A 22002-nucleotide genomic window follows, 5' to 3' on the forward strand; every position below is an offset into this window, starting at 1 on the left:
CCACTAAGTCCAGGGCTCCAGGGGCCCTGCCTGGAGGGGCTGGAACTTAGGCTGCAGTTGGGAGGTATTTATTCTTCAGTACACCCCCGCTGAGTACTGCACCCTCTTGGTATTCAGTTGAGCTGATTCAAAGGGAGCGTATTCTAGAGATACAAAGAAGTACAAGGAAGAAAAGAGCAGAGAAAAACAAGAACAAAAGGGTATGGGGAAGAGGTGAGGTGGGGAAGAGGGCCGGGAGATTTGGGCCAGGAGAGTCTGGGAAAGGAAGAGAGTGGCCCCACTTTGTCCAGCCTCCACACCTAGGATGCCAGGCATTAGGAGGCAGCCTTGCCCATGGGCTAAGTTGCAGCCTCCGCTCAGGGAACCCTGAACAAATAGCCCTGATCCCCACATAAAGGGCCAATTAACTGCGCTGTCTCCAGGAACAAATCCGCTAACAGGGTGACAAGCCCCCAGACGCTGGCAGGCCCGGTGTTTGCTGAGAGGCCGACCGGGAGCAAATCAGGGGATTAGGATGGGGCACGAGCCACATGGTGCGATGCGGCTTCCGGTCTGCTGCAGCCCTCCTCACCCCGGAGCCAGGAGGCTGGATTCCTGTCCCAGCTCAGCCTCTGGTGTGATGGAACCCAGGTGACCAGGGTGGGTCCGCAGGAGGGGGAGCAGAGGGCTCCTGAATTATCAGAGCAGAGCAAGTGGTCCGATTTCTCCTGAACAACCAGCAGACAGGTCCGGAGTGTGAAGTCTTCTCATAGACAAATACAGGATTGGGCCTTCTGAGTTTGTCATTCCTGAAGGGGTTGATTTCTGAAGGAAAAATCTACCCCTTACCACTTCTCTTACCTGAATGCAACTTCGCTCTGGAGCAAGGACCGGATCCTGCCTCTTAGTATCCAGTGCTTTAGAATGAATGTGTCACCAGCGCCTCTCCCACCTACCCCACCTCAAGGTCGGCTCGGATTTAAGTCATCTGGGGGGCTCAGATCCCTAGTCCAGCAAGGGCAGACAGGGTGCTGAAAGAACAGTTCCCAGGGCGCAGCCTCCCTCTGCTTCCTCCTTCTCTCCCCCATCCCCCACCTCCGCACCTCGCGCTTTTGGCCTTGCTAGTGGCGCCACGGGCAGAGCTGGGGTGGGGAGGGAGAGAAGGGGCTGCGATAAGAAGACCCCCAAACATTCGTTCATTTGCCCTGAGGATTGAGGGCGGTGTTTTGGGACAAGCCCTCACCCCTTAACTAAGTCTCTGGTTCACTTGAGAGCTGCCTGCCTGAAATACTCAGCTCTTGACTTACTTTAGTCTGGAGTCTACGTCTGTGTGGTACCCCACTCCTCCCCCAGAATCTTGACCTGTTCCCCTGCCTTCTCCCACTTTGGAAGCAGCCACCCCAAAGCTGATCTCATCATAGAGCCCTCTGACTGAACCGGAACTCCACCATCAGCAGGGCCTTATATCAGATATTAACTAATAGGATGCCTCTGATCTCTCTTCCTCTGATATCCCAAGACCACCTACAGCCTAGGAAACTGTGTGTGTGTGTGTGTGTGTGTAGGTAGGTAGCTATGACTTGGAGGTCTTCAGGTATTAAGAACTCCAGGAAAGTCGGAAGCATGCTGGGAGCCGGTGGGTGTGGGGGGGTGTGTGGGGATTGTTGTGACCTCCTTCCTACCAAGGAGGATCGTTATTAAGTTTGAACAGATTCCTGCGAGTTGTCCATCAACCCCATCTCTTCTTTTGCACTTGCCTTTACAAACACAATATTGTTCTTTGTCTTAGCCCCGGACACCTTAGTTCCCCTTCACTCTCCTCCAAAAAGTAAAACAATAAGTCAGAGCATAAAATAAGTCAGAGCAGAGCAAATAGATGTGAGCGGCTCCTGGGTTTCCCTGGGCTTTCGCCTCAGGTTTTATCCCTGTGGAGTATCCTGCAAGAACCACGAGATTAAGAGGTCTGGGGTAAGGATGCTGGGGTCAAAACGCAGCGTCTTATCTCCGGGTCTCTCCGCTACAAAGCAGCGACTGCTGGGCAAAGAGGTGGACGCACCGCGGAATTACTCTCCACCCAGCCCCAACTCCCGCCCCAAACCATCCAGCCGTCCGTACTCCCACCGCAAAACCCAGGGACGTGGGAGGAAGTGGCAGTCAGGACTTGGAGAGCTAGCGGAGCGATCCGGGGCTTTGCCTCAGTTTCCTAACGGCTGGGAACAGAGAAGGGTCTCCTCCTTTGAAGTCAGGCACAGGGGCAGACTCCGACAGAGTCTCATCCCTCATCTCGGGTGCTTTGAGAAAGGAGAGAAACTCTCCCGCGGTGCCCAGAACCGACGCGGGACGCCTGGAGCCGGGCGCAGGCCGCGGGGCGGGGACTCCAACTCGCGCGCTAGGCGACTCTGGTTTCTGGCCCTGCTAGTGGCCGTCGGGGTGGTGGTGGGAGGGCGGAGAGAGGCGGATTAATCCCTTAATTACGCGGTGATCGGCGTGGCACCTGCTTTCTGCCGCTCGGCTCCCAGGGGACCCCGGCTCTGGGGGGTGGAGAGAGAAGGAAGGAGGAAGGGCGCGCGGAGGCACGCACGGTACCCAGGCGCGCCGGCAGGAGAGCGGCACCGTGGCTGGGGCAGCGCGTAGAGGCTGTGGAGGGGCTTACGGCTCCCGGGCCGCGGGTCTTAGACCCAGGGGCTGGGCCCCGAGCCCCCAGCCCCGGGCCCCATCTGGACGCGCCATGCTGCGCTACCTGCTCAAAACGCTGCTACAGATGAACTTGTTCGCGGACTCCTTGGGCGGGGACATCTCCAACTCCAGCGACCTGCTCTTCGGCTTCAACTCCTCGGTGGCGGCGCTCAACCAAAGCCTGCTGCCCTCCGGAGATCCTTCTCTCAACGGTAAGACCCTGCCCCGCGGGGACTTCAGATCCAGGGATGGGGGTAAGGTGGGAGGGAGGCGCGGACGGGGAGGTCCAAAGCGCTCCTGCCTTGAGGTCCGGGATCAAGCGGCGCCCTCCAGCGCTTCCCAGCGCCTCCTGGGTGGTGGGAACCGATGGGTAGTTTGGGACTTAACGCATCTTAGTGAGGACATCGTCGGGAGTTCGAGGGTTTGGGAGGAGATGGCTACTGAGTCCACCACTTCTCACCTCCCCAACCGACGCCCACGGCCACCCCAGGTGAGAAGAACCGGAGTATGAGAGGCCCGGACCCACTGCGCCGAGGGTAGAGGAGGGGGCGCAGTCACCCGAGGGCCTGGGCCAAGCCGGGCCACTCGGTGACCCACCCAGGGCGCAGGTTTCCCTTCGGGAGTCTAAGTTTTCCAAGAACTCACTTAGGACGAAGGTGATGACGCCAAAATGTTTAATGTGTTTGCTACAGAAGACGACCGCGGCGGCGACCGTTTCAGGGAAACTTACAGGTTTGCCCCTCAGAGGTAGAACTCACCGCAGGCCCACCCCGGCAGAGCTGCGGCAGGCGGGCAGCGCCGGCGGGGAGGTCATTACCTCTAATTACGGTGATTAATAAATGACTGAGACAGCGCGCTATCCCGGAGCGCGGCGGGGCGGCAGCGAGAAGGGACCGCCGGGGGCTTGGGGAGAGCCCGATGGCGCCCCTGCCGGCCACATAGGAAACTCGCGCTTCCCTGAACACCTTTGCGGTTGATCCCTCTTTGGAGGTCGCAGCCTCCATCCCTCTGCCTCTACCCACCCGAATCTATCAGCACCGTGCTGGGGACTGCAAGGTGGCCAGAAGTCCCGGCCAATGAGTGGGTTGGTGAGCGGGGTGCTCCAGGTGCTGGGGGAGGAGCCCCAGAGCCCCATTAGCATGGCCATTAGCTATTCATTAGCTGCAGCGAAGCATCTCCTGAGACCGGGAATGACAGGGAAGAAATTCCAGGGAAAGGGCGCCCACAGCTGTGTCTACAGGAATTAAGGGGAAAGAGCTGATGAGAAGGGCATGGTATGTGTGGAGGGAGCAGGGAGGAAGAAATTGGGGAATGATCTGGGATTCCCCAGTCTCTTGACCCTCCTAGGTTCCTAGGGGGATTAAGCACAGAACCCTCCCCACAGACACTTTGGAAACCTCTCTGCTCCCCCAGCGCTCTTACAGAGTGTTGTCGCCAACACATTGCCTCCTTTAAACTCGAAAATGTAAGGAGGTGCGTTGATGGTCACATTTTGCGACTGAAGAAACAAACTCAGGATGAATAATATCCCAATGGTAACAAAAGCAGTGTAAAGTTTGACAATAACCAATTCCCATTACACCTGAGGTTATGTGAAGGGCGGAAAGGGAATATTGGAGCCTGGAAAAGTCTGATTCAGGTGGAGACTGTAGAGATCAAGATAAGGTAAGGTGGCCCAGGAGAAAGAGCCCTTAACTAAAGGTAGATTAGCCATATTCATGGTGCCTTCTCCCAAGTTCTTTACATATACCATGGTCTTATGACAACCCATCACAACTCCCACATACAGGTAAAGAAACTTCGACCCAGAGAAGTTCATAATTTGCCCTAGTTCTTTCAGCTAGGAAGTGTTGGCATCTGAGATTCCAACCCTGGTCAGTTCCATAACATGTCTTGAGCATTAACCACTCACTAAAGGGTTGCCCAGCGAGGGTCTGGTCTGCCTGAATGGGGACTGGAATGGGACAGAGGAGAAGAGACGAGAAACAGAGATTTCCATCTAGGATGGAGGAAATCGAGAAAAATTTCTTCCTTCCCTAAGTGGGAGGGAAACTGATCTTGTCCCAAACTGGTTATACACTCTCCCCAGGATAGCACCAGGCTGGGGCAAACCGTGCAGCTTTGTCTCAAGAACTTCTGAGAGCCGAGGCTGAAAATGAAACTCAGTACCACTCAGTGGCTGGAAGCCACTGAGGTCCCTGTGGGTGTTGGAACAGGGCCAGGGTGGGGATGGGCAGGAAGGCAGAGAACCCGAAGTGTTGAGTGGTCCTTGGTTATTTAAGGACATCAGGTTAGACAAGGCGGCAGCGACGCCTACTGGCCACTACGGGGTACAAATCCATTTTTGGAGAAGCTGGGGGTGGAGTGTCTGAGCTCAACCGGCTCCTGGATCCTGGGTCCCAAACTGAAGATGAAAAGTGAGCTGAAGTCTGCAGACCAAGTGAGGGGCAGGAGCAGACATGCGGGTGAACGGATCTGAGTGACCAAGAAAAGTTAGACGAGTTCCTCTCTCAATGATTCTTAGCCTCTCTTGGCTACATCAACCTGTAGAATAATCTGTTGAAAACTATGCCTTCTTAGAAAAGAAGCGTTACTCACTCTTCCATCATCAGTTGTGTTCAATTCTTGTGACTTAAAAAGACCAGGAAACCTGGTTATCAGGGGTGTCAGTGAGAAGGGCACTCTGCCCAGTTACAGAATCCAGGTTAAGGGCCACTTCCAGTCCCAGGCCTCAGCCCATCATTCGCTTCTTCCCTTTCCTAAGGGGCTCCCCAGGCTGGGCCACAGTCTCTCCATTTCAGTGGACAACCAAGTGTCAGCTTTTCACAGATCAGGGATGAGCCGCGAACCAGCGCGGCTGGGGGACTGGAAACCAGTCGGCTAGAGTCGCGGTCTACTTGCCAAGCCGTGGTCCAGTCGCTCTGCACTTGAACTTGGCAGGAGTCTTCAGGCTCCCTAGGCGCTTGCGCCTCTGCTGATCGTCTGTTCTCAGGCACCTCTATTCCAGCCTAAGAACATGCGGGGCAGATGCCTAGGAGAAACTCGACCTTACCCAGAAAGAGGATGGGCGGGTCGGCTTCTTTTCCTCTCTGGAGCCTCGCGCTCTTCTCTGATCTCCGGGTCTGAATGCTCTGCGCCATCCACCCCACCTCAGGGTCAAGGATCGGGCCGGAGGACGCGATGCCGCGCATCGTGGAGCAGCCGCCAGACCTGCTGGTCTCCCGAGGCGAGCCGGCTACGCTGCCCTGCCGCGCGGAGGGCCGGCCCCGGCCCAACATCGAGTGGTACAAGAATGGGGCGCGCGTGGCCACGGCGCGCGAGGACCCGCGCGCCCACCGCCTGCTGCTGCCCAGCGGCGCTCTCTTCTTCCCGCGCATCGTGCACGGGCGCCGCGCGCGGCCAGACGAGGGTGTCTACACTTGCGTGGCGCGCAACTACCTGGGGGCAGCGGCTAGTAGAAACGCCTCTTTAGAAGTGGCAGGTAGGAGTCTGCTGGTCGCTGCCAGAGCCTCGGGGAGGTGGGAGGGCAGCGGGTTATCCCATCCGAAGCCAGTCCCAATCTCACCCCATCAGCACCTCCCTTAAACCTTCTCCTTGGCCAGAGGAAGAAGCGGGCCTCGTCTTATCGCAGCCGGAGAAGAGTTCTGGCCTGCGGTGGTGATCCAGCTTTTCCCCCAAACCCTCTCCTGGGTCCTCACTCAGTTATGTCACCCCACACCCTATTTATTCCTCTGGTCATTCATTCTGGCTTTCTCTCTTTCTCCCTCTCCAGTCCTCCGCGATGATTTCCGGCAGTCTCCTGGGAACGCGGTGGTGGCAGTGGGCGAGCCAGCCGTAATGGAATGCGTGCCCCCCCGCGGCCACCCAGAGCCTTCTGTGCTCTGGAAGAAGGATGGTGTTAGACTCAAGGAGGAGGAGGGGAGGATCACGGTGAGGGGTGAGACCAGGGCTGAGGATCTCACTGGGAGCCAGGTCCTGACCAGGAACATCCTGAAGGTCAGGCCCCTAGGCTAGAGGTCTGGGACAAGCGTCAAAGGAGGAAGGTCTGAATCTAAAGGTCTTGGAAGGGTGGGGTTGGGGGGAGATGTCCTGGAAGCAATAAGAGATTTTAAATTGGGGCATTAGCTGACCAGAGGCTGAGAGTCAGCTACTGAATGGGGGATAAATCAGCATGGGTAAGATGGAATTGGTGTAAGAAGGTGGGGGTATGATGCCCCATGGACTGGTGGGAGGTGGTCTGGGCTACAGGAGCAAAGATTACACCTGAGCCCTACCTTGGGCAAATCCCTTAGGGATTCCTTAGAGGGCTTCCCTGGTGGCTCAGATGATAAAGAATCTGCCTGCAGTGCAGGAGACCTGGGTTTGATCCCTAAGTCAGGAGGATCCCGTGGAGATCCTCCCACTCCAGTATTCTTGCCTGGAGAATCCTATGGACAGAGGAGCCTGGCAGGCTCCATGGGGTTGCAAAGAGCTGGACACGACTGAGCGCCTACTACTACTCTAAGGAGCCAGCTCCACTGGTCGTCTTCACTGGCTTGCTTCGAGCATCAAATAAACAAGCATGCTGTCATGGCTATAAAGGACCAGAGTCTCCATGATTACTCTGCAGATCCGTGGAGGGAAGCTGATGATGTCACATACTTTCAAGAGCGATGCAGGGATGTATGTGTGCGTGGCCTCCAACATGGCTGGAGAACGGGAGAGTGGGGCAGCCAAACTTGTGGTCCTGGGTAGGCTTGTGCAGTTTGGGAGTTACGGGAGTGGGCAGCCCAGGGAGTGAGTAGCTGTGCAGACCCACTGACTCTTCACTCCCCCCACCCCTTCACAGAGCGTCCTTCCTTCCTGCGTAGACCTGTCAATCAGGTGGTCCTGGCTGGTGCCCCTGTGGACTTTCCATGTGAGGTGCAGGGGGATCCCCCTCCTCGTCTACGCTGGCGCAAGGAGGATGGGGAACTGCCCACAGGCAGGTGAGAAGCCCCCTCCTACTGCCTGTAAGGAGATCCAATCAGCTCAAGAACATACCCAGCCCTAGAAAACTGGAAAAAGAAAAAGAAGGTAGATGCTTCTCATTGGACCATGCAGTCTGTCCCCAGAGCCTGTGGCCCTGCCCCAACCAGTCCCCACCTCCATTCATGGGTCCATGAGTGCCAGCTTCTGTCCCTACAGAGGTCTACGTTGTCCTTATGTACCCTAGTTCTGGTGTCCATCCTGGGGGATGCGAGAAGGGGTCTGTAGTTGTGGCCAACCCAGCCTGGGGGTTGGGAGGGGAGCAGGTACGAGATCCAGAGCAACCACAGACTTCAGATCAGGCGTGTGAGTGCTGAAGATGAGGGGACGTACACCTGTGTGGCGGAGAACAGCGTGGGCCGCGCCGAGGCATCCGGCTCCCTCATTGTTCACGGTGAGGGGCCCCCTGGGCCAGCCTTGGTGGGCATGGGATGAGGACAGGTGGAGGATGGGTGGAGGTGGAGAAGGCGGAGAAAGAGCAGGAGATATGAGTGGGTCCCCTGAGACTCCAGTATTCTTGCCTGGAGAATCCCCATGGACTGAAGAGCCTGGTGGCCTACAGTCCATGGGGTCACAAAGATTTGGCCATGACTGAGGGACTAAGCACACACACCTTGAGGCTTCTAGGAGGAGAGGAAGGAGGAGAAAGCTAAACAGGCTTGAGCAGGAGACAGATATCTGCTCCTCCCTAAGCCAAGCTCAGACTTCTCTCTCCTGTTCCTCCCTTAGTGTCCCTGACTCCCTGTTCGTTTATATCCCTCCCCTTCCCAGTCCCACCCCAGCTGGTGACCCAACCCCAGGACCAGATGGCAGCTCCTGGAGACAGCGTGGCTTTCCAGTGCGAGACCAAAGGCAACCCCCCGCCTGCCATCTTCTGGCAGAAGGAGGGAAGTCAAGTAGGTGGCCAGCTCCCAGGGCTTGTCCATAGCTCCTCCTCTGGGTCTCAGCCTCCCTCCTTTCACATTCTGCAAACTTCTCTCTGGGCTTCAGTCTTACCCTTCCTCCCAGAAACCCATGCAGGTTATTTGGGAGGATTAAATAAGATAATGAATATAAAAGGCCTGGAACAAAGGAGAATATAGTTAGGTGGCAGGGAATAGTCCTATATGGGAATTCCTTGGAGAATCTTTCTGTTTTGGACAAGGCTATCCAGAGGATGTGGGCTTTCTAGGTGGCACTTGTGGTAAAGAACCCGCCAGCCAATGCAGGAGATATAAGAGACCAGGGTTTGATACCTGGGTCGGGAAGATTCCCCTGGAGAAGGGAGTAGCTACCCACTCCAGTATTCTTGCCTGGAGAATCCCCATGAACAGAGGAGCCTGGCGGGCTACAGTCCATGGGGTCGCAGAGTCGGACACGACTGAATGACTTAGCACACACGCACGTGCTGGGGATGTAGCAGATCCAATTAGATCCTTCCTCCTCCCCGCGCCTGGGCCTGGACTTTAGCATCCTGCTCTGGAAAGTGAGTTCCATACCAAAGCTGCTCAGGGTAGAAAGTGACAGGCTCATCTACTTACAAAAGACTTCCACTAGGGGGAGCTCACAGTCACCCCCCTCTTTAACCTTCACAGACAATTCAGAGTTCTGAGCAGCTTTGGTACGGAACTCAGCATAAAACAAATTTCAACTGGGGTCTCCCGCATTTCAGGCTGATTACCAGCCGAGCTACCAGGGAAGCCCATAAAACAAAATTTAAGCCTGATTAAACCCACCCCACTAGGAAACCAGGCCACCACCACCTCACTGCATATCCACAGCCCCAATTTTTCAATATCTTTTCTAGCACTGCGAACTGCTACATTTTAATTATTTTCTTAAATGAATAAAAATGCTGATAATAGGGACTACCTTGGTGGTCCAGTGGCTAAGACTCCGCAATCCTAATGCCGGGGGGTCTGGGTTTGATGTCCGGTCAAGTAACTAGATCTCGTATGCCTCTACTGAGTTTGCATGTCCCAAGTAAAGATCCCACATGCCGCAACAAATACCCAGTGCAACTAAGACCCAGTGCAGCCAGATACATAAATATTTTTTAAATGCTGATGGTAGTAGAGGGTGGGAATAGATATCAGAGAGGGGCTCAGCATGGTATCATTTTCCCTGAAACCCAAACCTGCTTCCCTACCTTCTGTGTATGTAATGTAAAATGTTAGAACCAGAAAGAAGCAGAACATACTTAATATTTCTCACTCAATCTATTGAAAGAGTTTCATGCAATTACTGGATTTAATCCTTATAACTACCCTCTAAGAGTCAAACTTGGGGAAACTGGGTCTTAGGAAGGTTGCTCAGATTTTCCCAACTAGTAGAGCTGAGATGTGTACCCCCAAATCATCTAATAAAACTCTGTTACTGTTGTGAATAGGCTTAACTAGTTTGCCTCAGGTCACAAAACTGGCTAGGGACAGTGTCATGAACTAGAACCTTAGGAATTCTCTGGATCCTGGGGTTGCTGAGAATGCAGAGTTCCCCCTGGCAGCTGCCACCAGGCTCTGTTGCTTGCTCTGTCCCCAGGCTCTGCTATTCCCCAGTCAGTCGCTTCAGCCCACGGGGCGCTTCTCAGTCTCTCCCAGAGGCCAGCTCAACATCACTGAAGTGCAGAGCAGGGACGCAGGATACTACGTGTGCCAGGCTGTCAGTGTAGCCGGTAGTGTCCTGGCCAAGGCTCTGCTGGAGGTAAAAGAAGGTACGTGCCCATGGAGATAGGATTGGAAGGAGGTAATAGCTGAAAGAGGTCTGTGTTTCTTGAATTCTATGTAATATGTCTGCATGGGGAGAGGCATGTTCCTGGCACATGTCTGTGAAGTTTGGGAACCAGGTACAGAAGCCACTAATATTGATGGCTGATCCCAGGCAGAGAGAACACATGGTTATAGAAGCCCCTCCAATATCCAGGGGAGGGGAAGTGAAGGGGTAGAGATGAGGACAAGGAGCTGGTTGCCTGAACCCAGGACACTCCCCTGAGATGCCCAAGTTCTTCCTCTCTTAGCTTCCCTGGAAGGACTGCCTCCCATCATCCTCCAGGGACCAGCCAACCAGACGCTGGCACTGGGCTCCTCCGTGTGGCTGCCATGCAGAGTGAGCGGGAATCCCCAGCCTAGTGTCCAGTGGAAGAAGGACGGGCAGTGGCTGCAAAGGGATGACGTCCAACTCAGTGTAATGGCCAATGGTACCCTGTACATCGCCAGCGTGCAGGTTAGGCTTACTCCTGGAGCCAAGCAACTGAGAATGGCTGCGGGGTCCGTGTGCCCCCCTCTAGTGCCTGCTGCAACTTGAACTCCATCTCTGTCCCTCTGCTCTCAGACCACCTAGAGCAGGGGTCCCTGATCCCCAGGCCATGGACGGGTACTGGTCCGGGCCTCTTAGGAACCAAGCCCCACAGCAGGAGGTGAGCAGCAGGTGAGCAAGCAAAGCTTCACCTGTATTTACAGCCAATCCTTATTGCTCACATAACCGCCTGCGCTCTGCCTCCTATCAGATCAGCGGTGGCTGGCATTAGATTCTCACAGGAGGGTGAGCCCTACTGTGACCTGCACATGGGAGGGATCTAGGTGGCGTGCTCCTTATGAGACTCATCCTCAAACTAGCCCCCTATTCATGGAAAAATTGTCTTCCATTTTGGCACTGATCCTGGTGCCAAAAGGACTGGGGACCACTGTTGCAGAGTGGACAGCATCCTCCCCATCCTCCTACATGCCCACCTCCACCCTTCGCCCTGCCCTGCTCATGCCCAGTGTGCCAGTTTTTCCACCCTCTCCTGCAGGAGGGGCACATGGGATTCTACAGCTGTGTGGCCAAGAGCTCCACAGGGGAGGCTGCCTGGAGTGGCTGGCTTAGGAGGCGCGGTGAGTTTTTCCTTTGTTCTCATTTTTTGCCAGCACTCTTCTCCCAGTTGGCCTCAAAGGTGGTCAATACCTCCCCTTCAAACCCCAGAACTGGTTTAATCTTCCAAAGGCCATGGCTGTGGCTGTGGGGGGGAGGACAGAAGTGGTACCCGTGGGAACAGTGAGCAGGGTCAGTTCACTCTGTCCCCAGTTCCAGTGTCACCATTCTCACAGCTCCTCTGGGAAGGAGGAGATTACACTGGGGCCATCTTCTCTCCATCGTTCTACTCAAAGATTATCTCCTCACTGCAGAAGACTGGGAAGCAACACCAGACCCCCCTGCAGAGCCCAGTACCCCTCCAGGACCTCCCTCGCAGCCTGTGGTCACTGAGATCACCAAGAACAGCATTACTCTGACCTGGAAGCCCAACCCACAAGCTGGGGCCACAGTCACCTCGTATGTGATAGAGGCCTTCAGGTACAGAGGAAGTTTCCATTGCAAACCTGGAAAGCTACCAGGAGGCAACCCTGTGTCCGCAAAGTCTTGGCTGTGGTGGGAAGAGGTTTACCAGTTCTCTCTCCCCAGCTGAGGAGCAGTTAGAGGGGGGGTGACAGAGAATGGATGAGAGGGAACAGACAGCTTGGGCTGGCACAGCCCTGTTACCTCATTCTTGTAGCCAAGCCGCTGGTAACACATGGCGGACAGTGGCGGATGGCGTGCAGCTGGAAACACACACGGTCAGCGGTCTGCAGCCCAGTACGATATACCTATTCCTGGTGCGAGCCGTGGGAGCCTGGGGCCTCAGTGAGCCCAGCCCTGTCTCTGAGCCCGTCCGCACCCAGGGTGAGTAAGGCCTGGATCTCCGGATCACAGGTATGGCATGCAACCCTGCAGAGCACCCCCTGCCTGCAAGTTATGGCACCTATCTGCTTCCAGTTTCTGTCCTGGTGGCCAGGCCTGGAAGAGGGAGTCATACTTCCCTTTCACTGAGGGAACAAGAGAAGAGGCAAGAGAGAGAAACAGAGAGAGAGAGAGATTGATTCAGTCATCTTGGTAGCTCCTCCCTTCTGAGCCTTTACTTATAGATAACAGGACTAGAAGGAAACTTGGAGGGACGTCTTCATGTGAGAGATGAGGAACAAGGCCTTTAAAGGTGCAAGGGAATCCCCAGGCGGTCCAGTGGTTAGGACTTCATGCTTCCTTCCACTGCAGGGGGCACAGGTTCAACCCTGTTCAGGGGACCAGGATTCTGCATGCCATGCATTCAGGCAAAGAAAAAAAAAAAAAAACATATAAATCTGCAAAGAGCCAACTCATTGGAAAAGACCCTGATGCTGGGAAAAATTGAAGGCAAAAGGAGAAGAGGGTGGCAGAGGATGAGATGGTTAGATAGCATCACCAACACAATGGACATGAATCTGAGCACTAACTCTGGGAGATAGTGAAGGACAAGGAAGCCTGGCCTACTGCAGTCCATGGGGTCGCAGAGTTGGACACGAGTTAGCAACTGAACAACAACAAATATATGCAGAAAGCAGACTACCCTGGCCCACCTCCGGAAGCTCTTCCCCTGACCAGCCATCTCCTGACTCTGGGATGGGCTCCAAAGTACTAAGTAGCGGTCTGTGGGGCAGGGCAGGGGTGGGACATACACATGCCCTCAGTCGTGACTCCCCGTCCCAGAGGCCCTTGCTGAGTGGACTGTTTGGTCAGCAGACAGCAGCCCATCCAGGCCAGTGGAGGACCCATGGAGAGGCCAGCAGGGACTGGCCGAAGTGGCTGTGCATCTGGAGGAGCCTGTAGTCCTCGGGCCTCGGACTCTGCAGGTGTCCTGGACCGTGAGTGTGGCCCAGGGATGAGCGTAAGGGCAGGCATGACGATGGGGGACGTTGGGGAATGCGTATGGGAGCGTGCAAGGTGCTGGCTGGGGAAGACTGCTGGGTGAAGGAGGCGCTGGGACAGGAGGACTTGTTGGCTCCAGCCCCTCCTCTGGCATCCTCTGTCCTGTCTCCCACAGGTAGACGGCCCAGTCCAGCTGGTGCAAGGTTTCCGGGTGTCTTGGAGGGTTGCAGGACCTGATGGGGGAAGCTGGTCGGTGCTGGACCTACCGTACCCAAGCCAGCAAAGTACAGTGCTAAGGGGACTCCCCCCAGGGACCCAAGTCCAGGTCAAGGTGCAAGCTCAAGGCCAGGAGGAGCTGGGGGCTGAAAGCCCCTTGGTGACCAGGAGCATTCCTGAGGAGGGTAAGGGAGTGGGGCACAGCGCTGATGGGTGGACAGGAGGGAAGAGAGGGGAGGAGGAAGGTTTGCCTGGGGAGGGCAAGGAGTGGGGGGTGGGGGGAGGAGACACGCCTTGCAGTTCCCTAAGAGGTTAGCACTGGGAGGATGAGCAAGGTTGGGGCTGGAGGGGCAGCTTGCAATGACTGTCTGTGTCCTTCTCACCATGCTCCACCTTGGCCCAGCCCCCAGTGGTCCCCCCCAGGGAGTGGCCGTGGCCTTGGGGGGTGAAGGCAACAGTAGTATCACTGTGTCCTGGGAACCTCCGCTCCCCTCGCAGCAAAATGGGGTCATCGAGGAATACCAGGTGCAGGGGTTGAGAAGGGCCTGGGTGGGCAGGCTGGGCAGTGGAGGGGAGAGAGTTAGGATCAGGGAGGAGGGAACCTAGGACTGGCTTTGGGACTGGAGACAAGGTCCGGGTAGAGGAAAGAGGCTTCAGAGTGCTCTCCGAGCGAATTACGCCTGGCCGAGGCGTCATTCCCACCATTCAGAGATCCATTTCTGACTCTCTAAGCCCGGGTCTCGGCCTCCCCAGATCTGGTGCCTGGGCAACGAGAGCCGCTTTCATCTCAACCGGTCCGCGGCGGGCTGGGCGCGCTCGGCGGTGCTGCGGGGCCTGCTGCCCGGTCTCCTCTACCGGACCCAGGTCGCGGCGGCCACCAGCGCGGGCGTGGGCGTGGCCAGCGCCCCGGTGTCGGTGCAGCTGCGTGAGTCCGGAGCGGGTGCGGGGGAGGAGCTGGGGTTTCGGGAGTGGGGCGGGGGATGTCCTGGGGTAGGGGTGCCTCTACTCCCCTCAACTCTCTGACCCCCGCAGCGTCCCCGCCGGAGCTGGAGCCTGGGCTCGAGGCGGGCCCGGGGCTGGCGGAGCGGCTGGCGAGGGTGCTGCGGGAGCCGGCCTTCCTCGCGGGCAGCGGCGCCGCCAGCGGGGCGCTGCTCCTCGGGCTCTGCGCCGCCCTCTACCGGCGCCGGAGGCAGCGCAAGGAGCTCAGTCACTACACGGGTGAGAGCCCTGGGCGGCTGGGAGACTCGACGGGGGGGGGGGGGGGCGGAGCCTTGAGATCTCGCTCCCCCAGGAAGGGAGGCCCGGAGAATGGGAAGAGTTCACTCGTTCAGTCGTGTCTGACTCTTTGCGACCCCATGGACTGCAGCACACCAGGCTTCCCTGTCCATCACCAACTCCCCTGAGCCTGCTCAAATTCATGTCCATGGAGTCGGTGATGCCATCCAACCATCTCATCCTCTAACCTCCCCTTCTCTTCCTGCCTTCAATCTTTCCCCGCATCAGGGTCTTTTCAAATGAGTCAGTTCTTCTCATCAGGTGGCCAAAGTATTGGAGTTTCAGCTTCAGCATCAGTCCTTCCAACGAACTGACTGGTTTGATATCCTTGCATTTCAAGAGGCTCTCAAGAGTCTTCTCCAACGCCACAGTTCAAAAACATCAATTCTTTGGTGCTCTGCTTTCTTTGTAGTCCAACTCTCACATCCATACATGACTACCGGAAAAACCATAGTTTTGACTAGACGGACCTTTGTTGGTAAAGTCAAGTCTCTAGGTTGGTAATAGCTTTTCTTCCAAGGAGCAAGCGTCTTTTTATTTCATGGCTACAGTCACCATCTGCAGTGATTTTGGAGCCCAAGAAAATGAAATCTGTCACTGTTTCCCCATCTATTCGCCATGAAGTGATGGGACCGGATGCCATGATCTTCGTTTTCTGAATGTTGAGCTTTAAGCCAACTTCTTCACTCTCCTCTTTCACTTTCATCAAGAGGCTCTTTAGCTCCTCTTCACTTTCTACCATAACGGTGGTGTCACCTGAATATCTCAGGTTATAGATTTTTTTCCCCAGCAATCTTGATTCCAGCTTGTGCTTCAGGAAGGACTCAGCTGCTGGTGGGGGCGGGGTGGGGGGTGGAGGTCACGGGAAGGGTCTTCGCACTGGAGCTCAGCCCCTTGGACAGAGGCAGAGTGCCCACGGTGGAATCGCCAGCTGTCGGGAGAAGGGGGCGGGGCGGGGGCGGCGAGGGGAAGGGCGAAGTCCAGAGGGGGCGGAGTCTGCAGAGAGGGGTGAGATTTTGTCCTTTAGACTCCTGGTGTACGTGGAGGAACAAGCTTTGCAGTTAGCCCCAGTAGAGAAGTGGGCTTCCCAGGTGACACCAGTGGTAAAGAACCTGCCTGCCAATGCAGGAAATGTACGAGACGCGAGTTTGACCCCAGGGTCGACAAGATGCCTTGGAAGATGACATGACCCTCCACACCAGTATCTTTGCCTGGAGAATTCCATGGACAGAGGAGCCTGGCAGGCTACAGTCCATGAGGTCATAAAGAGTCAGACACGACTGAGTGACTAATACTTGCAGTAGAGAAGGGGCAAGTCTGGTGGAGGGAGGGAAACTCACTTCCTGGAGCCTGGGGGCTGGCAGAGGGAGTGTGGCCACAATCCAAGGTGATAAATTATCAAGTGGGGTCTGGATGGAAGGGAGAGGGGCCCGCTGAAAGGAGGAGACTTGAGTTCTCTTCCCTGGGATGGTGCCTGTCTGGAAAGATCTGAGTTCTCTTAGATAAAAGGTTCTGTCTTGGCTACACGCAGGAATCACTTGGGGAGCTTTAGAAAAATACTGATGCCTGAGTCAAAGCCTTAGGAATTCCGATGAACTTGGTCCAAGGTACCACCTGAGTGGCGTAATTAGGACCAGAGCCAGGGAGTGGACAGGAATATGGATATTTCTGACTTTTCTTCCCTTTTCCCCTCTTCTTTCTCCCACGGGTTCCTTTTCGGAAGCCTCCTTTGCCTACACACCTGCAGGTAAGACACGTGTCTCTGCCTCCGGGGTGGGGAGCAGGGTTCAGATCCCAGGTAGGGGCGCTTCTCACAGTCTCCCCCTCACCTTCCCCAGTGTCGTTCCCACATTCAGAGGGCCTGTCGGTGGCTAGTTCCAGGTAATTCTCTTAGCTCAGCTCCCAAGAGACCAGTCCCTCTGTCCCCACACCTGCCTGCCTCCTGGTGCCGAGCTTCTCCCTCCTCGCACCCGTATACTCCCCATTTCAGTCCTCAGCTCCCGTTACCCCTGCCTCCCTTACTTTGCTGGCCTCTGCAGGCTCTCTGTCCCCAGTGTTCACCTGCTGTCCCTCAGGCCACCAATGGGCCTTGGCCCTGCTCCCTACCCGTGGCTGCCAGACTCGTGGCCTCACTCATCTCGGAGCCCCTCAGCCCAGGACCCCAGGGGGAGCTGCTGCCCGAGCAATCCTGACCCAGATGATAGATACTACAATGGTAAGGAGGTCTGCTTCGCGCCCGGGAGGGGAGGGCAGCAGCAGGAGGCCCCACACCCTCTCTCCTCTCCACTGCTGGGGTAAACTGAAGGGGGCCAGGGTGTCCCCTCTTGCTGAGGCTGCTCCATCCTTGGGAGGCTCGGGGAGACTCTCTTGTGCCTAACCTTTACCCCGGCTTGGGGTTGGGGAAGAAGATCACCAGCTTCCCTGGTGGCTCAGATGGTAAAGAATCTGCCTGCAATGCAGGAGACCCAGGTTCAATCCCTGGGTCAGGAAGATCCCCTGGAGAAGGGAATAGATACCCACTCCAGTGTTCTTGCCTGGAGAATTCAATGGACAGAGGAGCCTATGGGCTATAGTCCATGGGGTCCCAAAGATATGGACACAACTGAGCAACTAATATACACACAAACTTTACCCCGGCTTGGCTTGGGGGAAGAAGTGGGATCTCCTCTGGCCCTCCATTCTTCTGTCATCCTCTATTTTTCTGTCTCTGCCCCATCTGCTCCCCTGGGGCTCCCACTCTCTCCCCTTCAGAAGCAGGGATCTCCCTTTACCTGGCTCAGACGGCCCGGGGCACAGCCGCCTCTGCTGAAGGTCCTGTCTACAGCACCATTGACCCGGCTGGAGAGGAGCTGCAGACCTTCCACGGGGGGTTCCCCCCACATCCCTCAGGAGATCCAGGCACCTGGAGCCCGTATGCTCCCCCAGAATGGAGCCAGGGGGACAGTGGTATGACTCCAGTTTCCAACACCCCGTTTTGAGCCTTGAGCAGCACCTCCCCAAGAGCATCCTCCAGGCTTCCCCTCTGGGACCTAGTATAGCACTTCCTTCTAATGTGTCTCACTTCTGCCTCTTTCCTGCCTGAGTCTTGTGCGCCCCCATCCTGTTCTCAGGAGCCAGAGGAGGCAAAGTGAAGCTTCTGGGAAAGCCTGTACAGATGCCCTCTCTCAACTGGCCAGAAGCCCTGCCTCCCCCGCCCCCTTCCTGTGAACTGAGCTGCCTAGAGGGGCCTGAGGAGGAGCTGGAGGGCAGGTAAGGATGCTCACTGCCTGCAGATGCCTGTACACAAAGGACCAGCTCAGGGCCTCCTGCCGGGGCAAGGAGGGAGAAGATGCTGGGAGAAGAAGGGAAGGGGCAACGGAAGGTCAAAGGGAGGGTATGAAGCTATTCAGTCATCCTTACCCTCCTGCCTCTTTGCCCCCAGCTCAGACCCAGGAGAGTGGTGCCCACCGATGCCTGAGAGGAGCCATGCGGCAGAGCCCAGCTCCGGTGGGGGGTGCTTGGTCCCTCCGTCCCGAGGACAAACCCCCTCTCCCACACCTTCCTATGGGCAGCAGTCCACAGCCACTCTCACCCCTTCACCTCCTGACCCTCCCCAGCCCCCCACTGACCTTCCCCATCTCCACCAGATGCCCAGGTAGGGAGGTATATAGTACCTTGCATGTTATAGCCCTCTGTACATCTCTGTTCAGTGTGTGGATGGATGGATGAACACATGGATGGATGGATGAATCTGGGGTCTGGAGGTCTCATGACCGTATCGGGGTAGAAGTATGACTTGAGGAGAAACGTGGAGACAAACGAAGTCTCACTCTCTCCAGACTTTCTCCATCAGAGAGACCCTGCAAGCCTCCTGGGGGCATTTTGGAGATGGCTTTCCTCACACTGCACGAGGGTGGGAGCTTTGTGGGGGACACACTGTGTCTTACTCGTCTGAATATTAGGCCGACTGATTAGCCCAGTGCCTGCTACAGACTAGGCACTTAGTGTTTGCTGAGCGAACAAATGCAGTCTCGTCTCATTGCAGGAGGGTACCCCTCGGGCCAAGCTCCCCTCTTAGTGTCTCCCAGCCCACCCTGAGTAGCCACGAAGGGAGGCCCGCCGGCCTGGGTGCTGGCCCTTCTGGCCCCCATCACAACCCTAGCCCCGTCCCTGCTACAGCCAGCAGTGCCCCCGGTGAGTCTGTAGACCCCTCAGCTTGCCCCACACCTCCGCATCTTCCCAAAAGCTTGTTTCCCCTTCCCCCTCGAGCCCCTTTCCTGACCCCCTCTCTTATCCACCTGTCCCATCTCCCAATGCTGCAGGGAGAGCCCGGCAGGTGCCTGGAGAGCTGACTCCTCCATTGCATGGGCCCCGTGCCCGAATCCGGAAGAAACCCAAGGCTTTTCCCTACAGGCGGGAGCACAGTCCTGGAGGTGAGGGGGCCATGAGCCTAGGAGGTGGGGACAGGAGTGGGGACAGGCTGGAGGAGGGAGCCAGTGAACCCAAACCTCAGGCTGTTCCTTCACAGCCTCTCAGTGCCAGGGAGTGGGAGTGGGAGAAAGACTGGGGTCAGGAGAAGCAGGGGACCCTGCTGACAGCAGGTCTCTCCCCAGACCTGCCCCCGCCACCCCTGCCACCACCGGAGGAAGAGGCAAGCTGGGCCTTGGGGCTGAGAGCAGCAGGCAGCATGTCCTCCTTGGAACGGGAGCACAGTGGGGAGAGGAGACTGGTGCAGGCCGCGCCCCTGGGGGCCCAGCGGCGCCCCCACCCAGATGGTAAGGAGGGCCATGGCTACAGAGAGGGTGGGCTTTGGGAGGGCAGCCTAGTGTACGCAGGGTGCCAAGGGTGCGCTCATTTTCAAGCCAGCTCACCCTTGACCTCCAACTGGGTTCATGCATCAACGCCAAAGACACTTGTCTCGCTAGCTTTCTCTGGGCAGAATTTCCTCCAGTTCCCAAATCATATCCTTCCCCAGGACTGGAGCCCAGGTGCAGTGTGGGGGCTGGGCGCTCTATCCCTCCTTTCCCAAGGCCCTCTCTTCGTGGCAGCAGGAGTGGGGGCGCTCCCTGCAGGCTTCTGAGCATGTGTTATGTCAGGGCTATGGGCTGGGCCAGTTGCTGCTGCTTCTCAGTCCCCAGGATGGTATGCCCTCCACTCTTCTTCCAGAGCTGAGGTGGCGGTCAGGGCGGCATGAGGCGGGGGGAAGCAGCCCTGTTCGGCCCCCTGCCTGAGTCTAGCTGCCCTTCTGTCTCCTGCGGCAGAAGAAGCCTGGCTCCCCTACAGCCGACCGAGCTTCCTGTCCCGGGGCCAGGGCACGAGCACCTGTTCCACAGCCGGCAGCAACTCCTCCAGAGGCTCCGGCAGCTCTCGGGGATCCCGGGGTCCTGGACGGAGCCGGAGCCGGAGCCGGAGTCAGAGCCAAAGGCCCAGACAGAAGTGTGGAGAGGTGGGGGCTGGGGCTGGCTAAAAAATAAGAGTGGAGGGCTAGGGAGGCTGGGCCAGGGCCAGGCAATAATTACAAATAGGAAGGTATCGAGGGCTTGGGGTGGGGTGAGGGAGTGTCAAAAGGAAAGGACCCTGTGAATAAGGAGGAAGGGAGGAGCCTGGAGCAAGGTGACAGAGGACAGACACAGATGACCTAACAGAGGGCCCTGGGCTCCATAGGGGAGCAGGATCGGGAGAGGAGCTGACCAGCGAAGAGGCTCATCCCCAAAGCGGCCCGTTGGCCCCGGGGCCAGGGCCTTGCAAGCCAGCCTGTCTCTCTCTAGGAACCAAGATGACCTTTGACAATAAGCCAGAAGTTCCATGGGGAAGGGCTTGTCCCTGGGCCAGGAGTCTGAACATGAGCCTCTCCCTCTGGTGAATGAGGGCTGAGCAGAGAGGAGCGAGGAGGGGTCTCCTTCTCATGATGATGCCTGGGGCTCCCTGAGGAATTGGCTTAGAAGCCAGAGAGCCAGATCTTTCCTTGCCATCTGAGACCCTTTCATAAAAAAACACAATAAAAAGAACAGATCAGAGCCCTGAGCCCTGTTTGTCTGGTTTTGTTTCTGGACGTAGGGAGGAATCGGGCTGCGAGCGGGTGTGTATCCTTTGAAATCCTTCAGCCGAAAGCACTAGGTGAGGGCAGGGCTAAGATGCCACCTGTCCTACCTCCAGAAGGAGCTGAACCACTGTCTCCCCAGTTACCACCAGAGGGACTTTCCACATAACCAGTCTTGAGAAACTTGTCCCACCATCCCAGAGCCCCTCCCTAGGTATTCTCCTCCACAATCCGGAAATACACCCTTTACAACAACAGCAATCTTTCAAAATTCAAGAAAGGAGGAGTTCAAGGGGGGAGTCCTGGCCAAGAAGGAAAAACAGGCTTTTTCAGACACCCATCCCCACCCTTTCACAAAGAGGTACAGACGGCCACCTCTTAGCCAGATTAGTGTGCTAAGTTGCTTCAGTTGTGTCTGACTCTTTGCAACCCTGTGGACTCTAGGCCACCAGGCTCCTCTGTCGGTGGGCTTCTCCAGGCAAGAATACCGGAGTGGGTTGCCATGCCCTCCTCTAGGGGATCTTCCCGACCCAGCGATCAAATCCACGTCTCTTATGTCTCCTGCACTGGCAGGGGGGTTCTTTACCACTAGTGCCACCAGGGAAGCCCGATTAGCCAGATTAGGCTCATAAGTAATTGGTTAGGCTGGCAGAGAAAATTTTTTTTAAAAAAACACTCTGCTCTCCCAATGCAGGGGGCCGGGGTTCGACCCCAGGTAGGGGAAGTAGATCCTACATGTCACAATTAAGACCTGGCGCAACCAAATAAATTTAAAAAAAAAAATCAAAAGAAAATTTTGGCCTCGAATGCCATAGTCGCCGTCACTTCTGATCCCACGGCCTGCACCATTCACTCCATAGACCTGGGGATTGCTCAGTGACTGCCTGGGGCTCTCAGGGAATGACCGCTGAGCCCTAACCCCAAGCTTTGACCTCTCCTGCCCGTTTGAGCAAAGTGCATACAAATCTCTTTTTCTCATTTGCTCTGGCACATGAAGTTGGCATGTTTTCAAAAGGGGTTTGACCAGGAAGCTAGAACAAATTCCTAAAAAGGAAAAGCAGACAGTGGAACGGATGTGGATCCGGCGGGGCACTGAGTCCTCAGCCTGAGATCACGACCCCGGTCGCGCTGAGCAGTATGCTCGAAGCGTGTGGATTCTG

General features: G+C 56.4%; 1 protein-coding gene across 1 annotated transcript; it reads left to right on the forward strand.

The window, feature by feature from the left end:
• The first annotated feature begins 2707 nt into the window (after positions 1-2707).
• Positions 2708-20796, forward strand: ROBO3 (roundabout guidance receptor 3). Its single transcript, XM_040255795.1, has 28 exons — positions 2708-2867; positions 5810-6136; positions 6428-6585; positions 7265-7385; positions 7484-7622; positions 7929-8056; positions 8434-8558; positions 10180-10351; positions 10655-10860; positions 11429-11510; positions 11802-11967; positions 12167-12333; positions 13207-13328; positions 13508-13733; positions 13952-14073; positions 14302-14473; positions 14581-14766; positions 16547-16570; positions 16662-16704; positions 16899-17038; positions 17575-17769; positions 17934-18072; positions 18245-18457; positions 18848-18996; positions 19125-19235; positions 19416-19577; positions 20064-20248; positions 20571-20796. The coding sequence occupies exons 1-28, from the start codon at positions 2708-2710 to the stop codon at positions 20580-20582; spliced, it is 4152 nt and encodes a 1383-aa protein (XP_040111729.1). The 3' UTR covers positions 20583-20796.
• The last annotated feature ends 1206 nt before the right edge of the window (positions 20797-22002 follow it).

The sequence above is a fragment of the Oryx dammah genome, unplaced genomic scaffold (genome assembly GCF_014754425.2).
Source record: "Oryx dammah isolate SB20612 unplaced genomic scaffold, SCBI_Odam_1.1 HiC_scaffold_15, whole genome shotgun sequence".
Taxonomy (NCBI): domain Eukaryota; kingdom Metazoa; phylum Chordata; class Mammalia; order Artiodactyla; family Bovidae; genus Oryx; species Oryx dammah.

Coding starts and splice junctions, on each gene's coding strand:
- ROBO3 (XM_040255795.1), top strand. CDS start 2,708: ATGCTGCGCTACCTGCTCAAAACGCTGCTACAGATGAACTTGTTCGCG. Junction 7,386..7,483: donor AGCCAAACTTGTGGTCCTGG/GTAGGCTTGTGC, acceptor ACCCCTTCACAG/AGCGTCCTTCCTTCCTGCGT. Junction 8,057..8,433: donor CGGCTCCCTCATTGTTCACG/GTGAGGGGCCCC, acceptor TCCCCTTCCCAG/TCCCACCCCAGCTGGTGACC.